The sequence below is a fragment of the Excalfactoria chinensis genome, chromosome 3 (genome assembly GCF_039878825.1).
Source record: "Excalfactoria chinensis isolate bCotChi1 chromosome 3, bCotChi1.hap2, whole genome shotgun sequence".
In the NCBI taxonomy this organism is placed as follows: domain Eukaryota; kingdom Metazoa; phylum Chordata; class Aves; order Galliformes; family Phasianidae; genus Excalfactoria; species Excalfactoria chinensis.
In genome coordinates, this window is record NC_092827.1 from 74,785,616 (window position 1) to 74,800,475 (window position 14,860).

The window sequence follows — 14,860 nt, forward strand, 5'->3', positions numbered from 1 at the left end:
GTTCTCCGAATTCCTAAATAAAATTAAGTATGCATAGTTTAATGATATATACATTTAAAATAAAAAGCTGTCAACCCATCTCAAATCCATGTATGTACAAATGCCATATTGCATTTGTACAAAGCACTGTTTTAAGGAATTCTATTGCTGTATCCTGAATAAGTTATGAAATGCTTCCTTCACTCTTAGCCAGAATGTTGTGATATCTACCCAGCACAAGGAAATGCATTTTAATACTAATCCATTCTTCTACCCAGTACACACAACAGCTCACTCGGATTCAGTGATGAAAGCCACAGATATTTCTGTAGGTTAGATTCTCTTTGCACCGGTTTCATATTATCTCAAACCTGCCTGATCTCATTCTGCCAACACACAAACAAGGTCTGCTTTACTTAACATACAATTTGCAAGTCTTACTTCTTGCCATCCAGACATGACTTCTTGTCATCCAGACAAGGGACCATCTCTTGCTGGTCCATGCTCCTGAAAGTTTGGGATAGGTATGACCAACTGATATTAGTTAACTACATCATTTCTGGAAAAATCAACAGCTAGAGCAATGGAACAGCCACTAGAAATAAAGAAATGTTTTCATGTGAAAATTAGTGGACCTTATTTAATAAGGTCCCAGAAGCTGACCAAACTGAACTGCCATCTGGAGTTTGCATTAATATATTTGGATGCACTTTTTACAGCATTTTACCATGGGTACACCACACCATGAGAAGGATTTATTTTGGATGAGTACGGCTTTCCTGGAATAGCTGAATTGCTACTTGTACTTGCTGCTGGGTTTTTTTTCCCAACAAACAGCACATTGTAATTCTGCTACATACATAGGAAATAAAATCTTTTTACCTCAGCAGCTTCTCACTTGTCATCCTATACAACTGCAGGATTGTTTTATTTGTAGTAACATACCTTTACTCTTAATCAATGAGTCACTATGACAGATGATACTATAGAAAGTTAGAAATATAGGTAAAGAGAAGATGAAATATCTGCACACATGTAGGCATGGTGAGATTCGTCTTTCATGACTCAATTTCAAGCATGTTGAATTGTCATTCTGTTGCAGCAGAACTACTTTACAAACTGCTTCAAGCATAAATCCAACATAACACAGTATGTTTGATACCACATTTCATACAAATAGGAAGGAAATTCTTACTAACTATACCTGCAGAATACGTGTTAATCTTAGATAGAAATTCAGAAGACTAAACTCTCAGGAAGGCTGTGCCAACAGTTTGTTTCCAGTTAGGATACTGTCATTGAGAGTTTGTGATGTTCACATTATGAATAAACAACCACACAAAAGAGCATAGAGGAAGAATCCTTGGGAGAGTCAGGCAATGAGGTGGCACCATTTAGGAGCAATGGGGATCAAGGTCTGTCCCCTGGGATTAAAACAGCCAGCACACCAGGAGGTATGCAAATGCACTGGTGTTCACTTTCAAGCCCTGAAATGCCTTGGCTCTCAGCTGAATGCCTCCATTCAGTTTAGGGGGAGTCTGAAGCAAGTGGGTTAAGAAAATAGAGTCCTAAACCTCTGGGTTTGCTAATTGCAAATAGGCACAAGAGGGTGAGCGGCCACTACCCCATGTCTTGTACTCCAAACAGCCAGAAGCTGAGGTTTTCAATTGTTAAGGAAACTTTGACCTAGATTCAGCTTTTCTCCAGATGACATATCAGTGGAAAAGGCAAACTACCATAGCTCCAGAAAGCAGGGCCACCTTCAGGTCAGACTTCAGAGCTACCATTTGACAACATACGGGATGCAAGCTGATGTTTATCGAAAACCACAGAGTTCAGGAGTAGCCAGCTTCCCCTTGGCAGACAGCACAGTGAAAGTCTTGAGGTTTTCATTAGAAATCGGATTAGCTCTAAGTTAAGATTATTATGCTACTGCCACATCTGTGTACCTTTAACTTACCTGACACTTCTGAACTTTTGGGGATAAAGAAATGCACTTAGATATTTTCTGCGGTTGTGTATCTTTATCAACTTTATGCCAAATTTTGAAAAGAGCTCCCTATTCCCACTTGGCTCCTGCCTCTGGAAAAAATGGAAGTAAAGATCTGCTGTCCTGTCCCTGAGGGAGCGGTGTTGACTTCAGTGGAGCTACTCTCAAATTATACCAATGTAAATGAGAGATGAAGTAGATCATTACAGCATTGTCCCATTAGTAACTCAAAATAACTTCTACAAAGTTATCATAAGTTCTTTACTGATATCTGATATTTCAGAAAGGAGTAAAGAAAAGGGGCTAGAGACATGCAAAGGGACATGAGAGGGACAACCTGCTCCAACACTCAGTCTGTACAGATGAGTTCTGTTGACTGCTGTTGGTCCCTAACTAGCCAGGATGATAGCTGAATGTTCATCTAAAAGAACCACTGAGGACATAAGAGAAAGCAATCTTATCATCAAAATTCAGGTTTTGCAGGAAGTGGAGGTAGGTCTAAGCAGAGGTGGTCCAGACGCATGACATATCATTTTATAGAGAGTCACCAGGGACTGGAAGTCCTTATCTATATATATAGATATATATCCATATACACTATATATATGGATATATATATATAGTACTATAGTATAGTATACTATATATCCTTATCTATATATCCAAGCTTGCACAGTTATGATTTTTCCAGCTCCTAAGGAGCAGAGCAGTCTTACTTACACTGAGACTCTCTGTAAAATCTTTTATTCAGTGATACAGACAGATATGCACAGAGAATATAAAACTGTCCAAAGAAATGGAATTGCACAGCTACATGTACCAATAGGAATGACATCTGGTGTGGCATTATAAAGATTTGTGTTTTAATGCTTAACTGGGAAACATACTTCATTGTTTTAAGACAGGACTCTCATTTTAGATCTCAATATAGCAACCATATGTCCCTACACACAAACATAGCCTTCTCTCACTGTTATTACTGCAAAAGATCATTGCCAGAAATGGCATGTTGCAATAGCAAGGTCTGAAAAGAATGGTGTGTGCTTGACGAAATGAATCCCACATCAAATACGCTTTCTAGTTCAACTATATATTTGGGAGCTGGAAAAAGGCAGCCCGGGGAGGCAGTGGGTTTAAGCGCAGTTTATACAGATGTTATTCAGGAATGATCCTCTCATGCTTAACACCATGCAAGAGCAAAGAAATAAACTGAATAACCTCTACAAATCCTTCCCAGGCCTGTATTTACATGCTTTCTATCTTTCCTTATTATTCTGAGTTTCAGCATTGGTATTTTTCATGTAATGGTTTTGAGATTCCTCCATCAGATGAGAGAAATCTTCAAGAAAATTAGTTGGACAGTGAAAAAGTGGGATCTGATTCTGAACATACATGTTAGATGGGAGGGTTTTGTTTCTTATAATTTTCTGTGTTGTTTTACAATGATTTTTATTTGCAGAGGGCAAGCCAAGAAAGGGTGTGACATATCCATCAATTCTTGAATTCTCTTCCTCAAAAAGCACAGCTGTTAAACCAGGCAAGTAATTATGACTGACTTTCCCTTATATCAATTCACAGCTCTTTGTTGTAGCATCTCAACTGTGTAATAAAGAAAATTTAAGAATCAAGATGCTGAAGATAATGTACCCCTTATGCTCATCAGTGTTACTATCTCATTCAGTTTTGTTGTGGTGTTTTTTATGCTAAGCATACAGAATTATCCCAGACAATTTCAATTTTTTGGTCTTTCCCAGATTTACAGGTCTCTGTTCTCACCTACTTTCCCCCTTACTTTAAATCTTTGAGTACAGTGTTGTACTTGTTATATTTGAAGTAAGTCATATGTGTTAGCTTTCTCTTAATGCTACTTGTGTTGTCTCTTAGGACACTTGATGTGGAGAGTACAGTAATACATAATAATGTTAACAATGCAGATGGCAATATTCAGCAGCTTTAGATAAGAATCATATGGTAAGGAGTTACTCTGTATAGCTTGTTTAGCCTGCATCCCATTCTGCCAGTTTCAACTCAGCTTAAATAACACGTGTCAGTAGTTTCTACATCAAGATATACATACAGATCTGTACCTTGTGGAACATAAATGCAAAGAAATTGTAAACTAAAGGCTGGACTTTGAGTGATGCACACTCAGGCTGAACAACTACAATGTTCAGATGCCACTGTGCATGTGAAAACCTAAAAATGAGGACAGACCTCTGTATTTTCCTTCCAAGGACCAAAGAATAATGAACTCCAAACAACTGCCATGCAACCTTGGATGGATGCACCCATTGACAGACATTTGAATGCATGGGAAAAATGCACATTTCCTTACATCATTCTTTACAGTGGATGAGCTCATGAAGACTTGAACTCAGCTAAGCTAAGAGCAAGAGGAAAAGTCTTGAATTTACACAGTTGCAAAAATAAAAATAAAATAAAAAGAGCACAAACAAATGTCATTTCCATTATGGAGACACTTCATGTACACTTGAATATCAGCTACCAACTAATGTGAGTCTTGAGCAAAGACTTCTGAAAGGAATTAAATTATTTCAGCCAAGTAAAAATCTCTCTTTCCTTCTAAGTGAGTCCATTACATCCAGGATTTGGCCCCATGAAGATATGACAGTGTCAGGCAAGAAAGAACTACACCTGAATGTGAGTTAGTGACTAAAATACTACATGCTAGTTGGTATTCACCAGACTACCTACACACACCAGGACCCTGACTCACATTAATCTTATGAGGATTGGTTTATTAGTGGTAAAACCCCGTGTTTATTACTCACTTCAGAAATTCTGTTGACATTGGCAGGAGCTTTTGGGCAGTCAGATGCTTAAATGAAGCACCAAAAACATGCATTGACTGCTGTCTAGAGGCACTCATCCATCACTTTTTTCTTTCCTAGCAAGGAAGCACTGATTAGACTGACCAAATTGACTAATGCTAGGTGGTGGGATGCCTCCCTTTGGGGACTGATAACCTCCTAATAGAAATCATTAAATTATTTTATTCGAGAGCTGTGTTTCTTAATGTGTTTCATTTTCCTTCAGAGCCTAAGAAGCCAGAGCAAGACCTAAAAGTTACAAAGAATGCATCCATGTCTGATATACCAGGGAAAACCTCAGAACAAGGTAGGGGTTGGGGATCTCCATGTCTTTTTCTAAAGAAACTCAATTACATTGTCAGCCTCTTGCTTCATTGCCCCTGGGCTTTCTGCTGTAGTGTAAGCTTGCAGGTTCCTTGCTCCATGCAGCCAAGGTTACAGAAACAAGCGCTGTGCCCACTCCCTGTTTCTTCAGCACTGTCTTGCACAGGAAGTATCCCTTTGCCCTCTATCCTCCTTTGCTTAGTGCAGAAGCATGGAGCAGGGTGCTGCTCAGCTCAAAGAGAGCCATTCATGCTGGTTTTTCAGCTGAGTCATTTTGTTTTTCTTCCAAGCTTGCTTTCAGCATCATCCCATTAAAACTGTCCGAGACCTGAGATTTTCTCTGGCTGGCATTAGGTGGTAATTAAACCACCAGTTTCACGCTGATGCTTCCCAAAAGCGGAACATCCAGCAGTAAAATGCAAGCTTGTGCTATGTTACAATGAAAAGGCTGTATGAAGGCACACCACTCCTTTTCAGTGCACACCAATCTGTCAGGCCATCACTGGGGACAAAGGCAGGGAGGAGAATAAGGCTGAGATGAACATGGAATATATTTTAGGGTGACTTTGGTAGATAAGTGAAGAAGTAAAAGTTGAATGCACTTCTAATATGCTGACTGGAAAGCACTGGAAGCACACTGAACATTTTGTATAAGACTATGTAGGATGCACATTTTTGCAACTAGAATTGTCTCTGTTCTCATGACAGACCATTTTAAAAGCAGTAGCAATTGTCAGCTGAGTCAAATTGAGCTGAAATGGGCACCCCTGGGTGCTGCTCTCACAGTAAGCCTAAGCCAAAGCCCCCCTGGCTCCTGCTCCAACCCTCTCCTGAATCGCTGAAACCTGTCCTCCTGCCAATAGCACTTCAGTGGTAGTAGGCAATGCCTACTTCATTCTGGTCTATGACTCAGAATTGCCATCTTTTATTACCAGATGTCTGTTGATTTCTATTTATACGGATTTTCAAAGAGTTCAATTACACTGAGAAAAGATGCTGGTAAAACAAAAACTGCAACTTCAACTGGCTGTTTGAACCCCTGCACAGGCCTGATACAACTGTAAGGCAGAGTTTCTCTCTTTCAAAGCAGAGAAAGTGCAGGGGAAACACTAAGTCTATGACAGGCTGTTGTCAGCAACTCCAATGTTACACAGGCACATGAGCTATTCATCCTTTCAATAATGAAGGCCCTAATGGGGTCCAGAGATGAGGATGCTTGTGGATATCCTAAAGAAAACATCACTGTCTTGCTGGCCTTCAACAGTGAGAGTCACTAATGATGTTTCTGTGCCACATAGGATGTAACAGAGTGATTGTGTCAATGTTCCTACAGGGGACACAGTCCACAAGGTGTATCAGACATCACCGGTACCAATGCCAACGACACAAATGGCAGCTACAACACCAACCCCAACAACCACGACCACAGATCCTTTCAGCACAACGCCAAAGCCAACCACAACACCTGCAACAACAAGAATCACAACAGACTTGGCTGCAGCCAAGCCTCGACCTGGATTGCACAGGGTCAGGGATACAGGTTGGTACTACAGATGTTTGCATTGATTTCCTCCTGACCAACAGTTCTTCTAAAATTAAAGGAACAAGACACACAGTTGAATATACTGGTATTTAGTAGATCATTAGCACAGCAGTTCAACATAGGCATATTATGAGTGGATAAAGAAATTAATTCCTGCCCATCTGCTGGAATTAGAGTTGTAGTATAGTCTCTGAAACACATATAGAAGTGGTTTGTCTCACATCAACTCAGTGTGGTGAGATTCCCCAAAATAAGTGCTCATCTTCAATAAGCAGACCAATTACAGCTAGTCATTATCTTTGGCACCTATACTGGTTCTTGTGGGAGGAACTTTTCCATCTCCAAACATTGTCATGATTTTCAGGTAGAGTAGGCCACAATTTTCTTGATTCATACATCTGGACTGAATGTTCAAAATATAGGTTAAGATTCAATTTAGATTAAACTCTGTGATAACTTCCAATACATGAAAGTTGTAATATATGTTTTTCTACTGGCTCTTGGATTTTAAAGATGAAAACACTGAAGGAATTCTCCCTGTGTAATTTTTTCCACATCCAGTTTTTCCTAAACTTTTCTTCTCTTCATTTATTTTTATTCATATATATTGGTGTCTTTTTGAGTGGTTCAGTAGATGAAAATCAAAATCTCTTATTTTTAGGTTCTAGCAGCGTCCACCCTGCATATTCCTCTGTGGCAGCTGCAGCATCAAGTAAGTACAGTAAGGAAGCATATGCCACAAGGCATGCAGTGTGGTGTATCTTAAGGAAGCAATGATTCAGTAACCTTTCATGCCTCAGCAAATGCAGTGGTTGAATACAAGTCTGTATTTAAACTGAAAAATATATGCTAGGCCTAATATGTCAGAGATGTAGATCACTGAGAGTTCTGGGGAATCCTCCCTAGTGAACAGCAGCAAGTGACAAATGCTGGGGAATCCTCCCTAGCGAGCAGCTGCAAGTGACAATACCTGCCTTGACAAATGCTGGATTTTGCAACTCTTGAGAAGAAGTTTGTGCTGTTGGAGCTGTATTTTCCTGTTGCTTCCTCCTGTCTTACTCTCTTAAAGGAAAATTTGATTTCTTTGTAAGATACGTAGTGCAGACAGTTGCATTGCTATTTAAACTTAGGGCTGAGAGCTCTGAAATGCCAACGTCAGTTTTAGTGAAATCCTCAGGCTGTGGTTCCAAGCCTGGCATAAATGCAATGTTATTCCTGGCACATCACTTGTGTTTTTGACAACAGAATTGTGGCCATTCAGAGCTCTGCAGCTTTATCCAGAAGCCTGCCTCCATTCTAGCCCACAAGCTGCAATGCAAGTATGTAGAGGGGTTTTCTCATACAGTGGGTAATTGCTTAGCCAAGAAAGGGAGAATGTTTTCAGCTTTTTGCAAGTTTCTGAGCCTGACACTATTTTGAATGTTGTATAAAAGAGAGCTGGATTGGGTTTATATAAAAGAGAGTTGGAAGATTTCATACTATTCATACTGTTGCTATTTCTGAGTGCCTTGAGCTTGGTTCTGCTCTCACACATGTAACTGTGGCCGTACCTACAGCTGAGTAATTCAAAGCCCGAGTACATTGCAGGCATCTTCTTGTTAATTCAAGTTTTGAGGGAAAGCATCATTAAGTCAACTTTAAGTGTGAGCCCAGAGGTCTCTTTACCTTGCTACTTCTACCTAGAAAGCCTGCCCACACCAAGGCACCATGAGCATCCCCCTTCATCAATACCATGTGCTAGGAATAAGTAACACCCAACAGAGCATGCTCCTGCCCTGCTCTGGGATAAGGGCAGGAGTTGGGAAGTTAATCATATAGAGTCAAATGTGCAGGTATGTGCATGGCATTATCTACAGAAGTGCCAACATAATTTCAAGCAGTTTAATGTCAGTGGGAATCTGAATCATTCTGTATCTAACATGCCTGTAAACCTGGTCCTGCTTGTTGCTCTCTTTTCTATTTCATGTTCCCACCAGCCGGCACAAAAGAGGCCATTACTTTCTTCGCCGACAATTAGGAAAACCTATGTGAGGTTCCGCAGGCAGTAAGAGGTGCATATTAAGAGTAAAGTTTAGACAACATGGATATCAGTGGAAAAGCTATGCTTGTCCTAAATAAGACCAAACTTTTTAGTCAAAAAGCAGAAAGGTTGGAAGTAATTTTTAAAAAAGTACTCACTATTTCAAATATTTCTTCATTGCAGTTCAGTTCTGCTTCTTCACAATTTTCTTTACTGAAGTTCTAGACATAAATCAACTCCCAGAAGATTTAAGTGATGAAATTTAGAGACAGGTTCCTGTGAGCTGGAGAACTGGTGGAGATGTACATCTGATTTCATGGACTCAATTTCTAGGACCACACCATTCACTATCCATCTTCTTGAATTTTCCTGATTTCTTCTAGATTCTGAAGGTTAAAAACTGGAAGAAAACAAAGTTACAACCACATACAAAGTAGTTGATGAGCTTTATCTGTCTGAGGAGCCTTTAGAACTCACTCATAATATTCAGGCTGGAGTTTCTAATGATACTTTAGGCTTTAACCAGACAGAAGCAAATGTATCTTTGCTCTCAGGTCACACAAATCTACCTCTCAATGGGTATCATAGTTTGCCTGCAAAAGACTTCTCAGAAGTAAATAATGCTGAAATAGAGCACAGACAGGAGCGTCTGTGTATGCAGTTAGATAAGGTGCTTCTGTTCCCAGACACTAATACTGGCAAAAGTTCACAGGGACAAAAGCAAAGCACAATTTGTGGCTTAGAGCACTGGACCAGGCACAAAACTCCATCCTGTTGTTGTCTACTCTGCACTCTGCCCTGTTCAGTTCTGCCTCACCTCTTTTCTTTTCAGACAGTGACTTTAGCTGGGTGCTGCCTACCACAGCCTTTCATCCCCAGCTGTGACTTACCATAGTAGTAAGAAAAGAAAATAGGAAAGCACTGGGGAGTTAACAGCATTGTAAGCAACACAGAAAACTCACATCCAACAGTGTGAAACCATCCTAGCTCATAGGAATGGAAAGAATTGGATAAGGGCTGCACTTCAGGGGAACAGATGGAGCCTGTTTTTGGATACAGCCTTTTCTCTTTGGATACTTAGTCTATCAGGGATGCTGACTAAGTTTCAGAGGGAATTCATGTTTCTTGAATAGAGTAGCTGCTCACCTTCTCAAACCAGTTTTCATCATTTATAAGTCTTGGTACCACCAAAAGCAACAGAGAAAACAAACCAAGTGGCTAACGAGTGTGGAGACAGAACAGAAGTTGTGGTGCATGGGACTTATGAACTAAACTCTCTCTTACCTCATGTACTGTTTCATTTGGCCTTGTAAATGTAGATACTCAGGCAATCTCAAACTAAGGCAAGCTCTCAGGCTCAAAGTTAATCTTCTTCCAGTTCTTTCGTATGTACCTATCTCGGGCATGAAAAGAGCACCCAACTCTATACAGTGCTGCTGCATAAGCAGAGCTCACTCTCCAAAACCAAGAAGACAGCTTGTGCTACCTGCAGATCACCTGGAGACAGAGCTAGAGGCCTCCAATGTTTAAAAGCCTAGCAGGTGAGCCTGTGATTTCCCAAAACAGGATCACCTGGTCTTTTAAATTTTCATGGTCTCTCAGGACAGCTCACAGAAATCCCATTAAAGGGCTTCCAGTAGTCTGTGAGTGTTCAAGTTTGGGTTACACACACACTATTTGCTGTCACTTAATTTTGTAATATAAAGCCCCCAAGTAGCAGCAGTTCCTGTTTCCTCAGACAACCATTAAAAATGGTCTCATTTACGATATCTTACTGAGAAATATCTCATGGATCCATTGTTCTCAGAAGTCAGATAAAACATTCCTACTAATTTCAGCAGGCTTTGGAATGTTAACAAGCTTCTTAAGAGCAATTATTGAAAGGAAAAGTATGATTGAAGACAATCTTCATCTGCAAATGCTTTGAGAATTCAGTATTTTTGAACAGCGGGAGTTTATTAACACAATCACATTTTAAAAGCATTTTGTGTAGACAGCAATGAAGACAATTCAGACACATGAATTCTCCCACATTGTTTTTGTTATTGTTTCATTATTTACAGTCTTCCTGCTTGCTTGTATCTACTCACTGGCTCTTGTCTCAGAGAGTAAGCTCCATGGAGAAAGTGTGGTATCTGGTCTGGATTTTGTTTTGGTTTGTTTTTAACATTCCTCACACAACTGGATAGTACTGAAATAGAAATAAAAACAAATAATGAGCTTGAGCAATTCTGAAAGGAAACTTATTGGGGAAAGCAAATCACAGCAGTAACTACAAACATCTTAAGTGCAAACCAGAGGCAAGTACAAGTACTACTCATAACTGAAGTGAATATTAACTAATCTAACTAGACAGAACAAAGCAATTCATCTTTAAGCTGACCTAAAATGTAAGGTTTTAACATCTGAAAATGGATATAAATGAAAACTCTGTCTATCAACAATTAACTCTGATAGCAATGAAATGAGATTTAGGTAGCAGAAATCCTGCACCAAACGTGGGGTACAAATGACATTTCTTCATTTTGATGTCCACTCAGGACAAGTTCAGGCTTCACAAGGAAGAGGACTGAATACAGGTATGTACTGAATGAACTAGCAGGATTACTGCTAGAATGCTAGAAAGCATTGTCTTTCAGTTCTGTTTACTAACCAGTGCAATACTTTCAAAGCATTCAGGGGCACTTCCACCTCTGCAAGTAACAGGAATATTTTGCGACCCAATGCAGGTAACCAATCACTTTTCTTATTTCTCCTCATCACCCACCTCTACAAAACAGATAATACTGTAGTTATTGCAGGAAAATAGCATAACTTCTAGAAAAGAAAAAAAAAAAAAAAAAAAAAAAAAAAAAAAAAAAAGAAATGATTAAACTTAGAATTGTTCTCAGAACAATATTATAGACCTATTTACATAGGTACTTTATAATACTTGCTAATGCTGAATGTCAGGAGAACTTTGTGCCTCGGGCTCCATAGGCCTCATCTCAGGAGGGAAACACAGAAGACTTGAGTTGGTTTTATTTGTCGTTGGTGTTTGTTTTTTTTTTTTAATTCATCTTCCATTTGATCTGAAAACACACAGAGAAAGATAGTTTGGAGCCTCCTCATCCCTTGAGGTCATGCTTCTCTATCCTGGCCAGCTGGCATCTAACCTCCGTTTCTCTCTCGCACTGTGCAGGTATTCAGCGCCAAGAGCCTGTTGCCACCTTCCGTAGGCCTGCTGGGTCTCCAGCCCATCTGGGTGAGCCATACTGCTAGGTGCAGGTTTTCTGCCTTCTTTCATGGCTTTAGTAACCCCAAATTAGCCCACAAGATGCTCTGCAGAGCAATTGTCTGTGTACTGGAGGGCCAACCAGCAGCTTCCAGAATGAGCAGGCAGTGGACAGCTGGGCCACTAGTGAGCTGTTGTTTCAGGTTGTGGGAATTAACATCTACCATGGGGTTTGTAATTTACCTTATTTGTTAGTCAAAATGAGGAAAACTCATTGTTAGCACTGTGCAGCCTATCAGGTCTATGGTAGAGCTAAACTTTCTGCTGTTCCTGTTGTTCTCAGGAGCCTCCAGGCTGACTCCAGGCTGCAAGATAGGGGGTATCTTAACCCTGAGAGTAGAAGCATAATCAATGCAGTTCTTCTTTCTCAGCTGTGCAATTCACCATCCACTTCATCAGCAAGCAGCCCTTTCAGTGGCACTCTGGAAGGCTGTTGGCAACTTCATGTGGCTCCAGAGCACTCAGTTCACATACCAACATCAGATCTGATAGCAGAGCTTTTCAGGGATGGCTTTGTCCAGGGCAGGGGAAAGGACAGGAGAAGAGGTAGCCCAGTGTCCTGAGCAGGGAGAGGCTGCAGTGCCTGCAGGTGTACCAGGGCTGAGGCAGCTTTGGTGAGAGCTGAGACCTCAGAAGCATTGCAACAGGGGAGAGGGCAAGGTGTGCTGATGTTAATATGATGTCCTGATAGAAGGCATCCTCATGCAGTAGGACCTTCCTGGGCAATGGAGGTCAAGTGCTCGTGTCCTGTGATCTCTCCATCAAAACAACAGTCCAGACCCAGTACAGAATATTTAGAATGAATACACTCTGGCTCCTCCTGAGATTCATTCTGTTACTTTGCTTTAACACTATTCCTGTTATTTCAGTCTCTTTCTGTCCCTTCATTTCCATCCGTGTTTGTCTATCTCATGTTCTTTTGGCCATATCAATATCACAGCCTTTTCTTCCTTTTTAATCTCATAATTGTTAAATCGTTATGTTCTCTCAATCCTCTTTGCCTGTGTCAAAATCCAATGCCCACCATCACAAGAGAAACAGGTGGGCAGTATGCACCCATGCAGAACAGCAGAGTGAACACATTGCCTGTAAAAGTGCCTAACAAAGCAGTGCACAAATTATGTTACACTGCGTACAGGAGGGAGAGCCTGGTACAGCAGGGAAATGGAAAGAGCCTTGTGATGTGCTGACTAAGCCTCAGTCTTTCCAAACCTTTGCCAGAGGAGCAGGGGAATGCTGAGCTGAATCTTGTTTAAATCAGTCACAGTTTGATCCCACCTTACATGCCTGAAGGTTTCCCCAAGATGATTGCGAAGCACAGTTATTCCATAACGAACAACTGTTTTCGCAGCCACAGAGCAAGAGAAAAATCCCACAAACATACACTTGTTGTATTCCCTACAACCCCTGTCTTTTTTCAGCCCAGGTCCTGGCAGCTCAGATGTGCTGCTTCCAAGCAGCCAATTTTTCTCACGGTCAAAGGGAAATTCCTGGACAACTCCTTGCTTTCTTGGAAAGGAGAGCTGTTTTTCTTGATCCTGCAAAGCGAGCACGCACTGCTCAGCAAACAACAGCTATTGAGCCTGCGGGCTTGGCTGGGCTGTCAAGGAGCTTCCTCTATTCATCTCAGGTTAGCAAAAAGATTTGCTTGGAAAACACCCATCCTGGTACACCATTTGTCTGCTTGGCTTCTCCATCCCTGCTCCCAAGAAGGTCCCAGCTCCTCCAACCTCTTGACAATTATAGATTTTTTATATATATTTTAAAGATCAGTCTTGTAGTATTTTAAAAACCAACCTTGATTTTTGTGGACGTTATTAAGCAAAAAAAGAAAAAAGAAAAAGCCTTAGTTACTTAAAAGAATACTGAATACTTTTTTTCCTTTCAAAGGAACATTTAATTGAGAGCTTGCTCCGTGATGTGTCTAGGACTACATCCAAGCATAGAGCTTTTTGCCTGGATTCATGAATCACTCAGAATTAGCACATTCTTCATGTCTGCAGCCAGATACTCAAATTCTTGGCACTTGCGCTTGTCTTCATTCAGGTCTTCTCACTACAGAAAGTTTTCAAAGGACATAAGCCGTGGGAAGACTGCTCAAAGAAGCCATACACAGCTCTTCCTCATTACCCACATATGGGAATTTGGAAGGACCCACAGTTATCTAAGTCAGTTGTTATAGAGAAGAGTAATTCTAGAAAGGGTCCACCATTCCTCCTACTGACAAAAAAAACCACACCAGTCTTTTCCTGGAGTTACTGAAAAACATGACTTTTCTGAGGTTATATAGTCAGATAAGCTAGAGGACCCTGCAAGGTCTCAAGGCTCCAAAAACAGACACCTGGGGGCTTAATTATAAAAGCATCAATTTTGTAGGAGTTTTTACATGCCTGATAGGCTGCAAACAAGATTTAGTCTTTGTGTTTGAACAGGTTCAAACGTTACAGAAATCGATAGACTGCAGATTTTCAGTGGGAAAAAAATCTAGGGAAAGCAAAAGGATACTGAAGTAGGTATATAACTGTCTCAGTGTCGGTGCAGTTCTGAGGAACATAACCAACGCAGATCTAAAGAGGTATACTCAAACATAAAACAGATGAGAGCTCTGGAGCCAGTGACATAAGGCTGTTAAAAGTGGCTTGAAATGTGTCTGTAAAGGTTTCCAAATTTACTGATTTCCTTAGCTCCTTCTCGTGGAAAGTGATTCACTATATAAATTGGTTTGTCTAAACTGAGCTTTTTAATCTCCAATAATTCCATTATTTTCAGTAATACTTTGTCTTTTCTTTCATGTATGAAAGCAATGGAAACAGACTTGTGGAAACCTGGACTGAGCTTTTTTGACACAGGTAAATATTTAAAGCATTTAATAACCAGCTTGGGAATTGTTGTTTTCCAT

At 40.4% G+C, this 14,860-nt stretch overlaps 1 protein-coding gene across 2 annotated transcripts in view; it reads left to right on the top strand.

Moving 5' to 3' along the window:
• VIT (vitrin) overlaps window positions 1–14,860 on the top strand; it is a 43,933-nt gene that overhangs the window by 17,774 nt on the left and 11,299 nt on the right. Inside the window, exons 6-13 of one of the 2 annotated variants that reach the window (XM_072331906.1) lie at window positions 3,429–3,506; window positions 5,027–5,107; window positions 6,458–6,664; window positions 7,329–7,379; window positions 11,228–11,266; window positions 11,360–11,416; window positions 11,869–11,931; window positions 14,763–14,810. In XM_072331906.1, the coding sequence (XP_072188007.1) occupies window positions 3,429–3,506; window positions 5,027–5,107; window positions 6,458–6,664; window positions 7,329–7,379; window positions 11,228–11,266; window positions 11,360–11,416; window positions 11,869–11,931; window positions 14,763–14,810 (624 nt within the window). The remainder of the gene's footprint in view (window positions 1–3,428; window positions 3,507–5,026; window positions 5,108–6,457; window positions 6,665–7,328; window positions 7,380–11,227; window positions 11,267–11,359; window positions 11,417–11,868; window positions 11,932–14,762; window positions 14,811–14,860) is intronic. The other variant, XM_072331907.1, reaches the window with a different exon arrangement.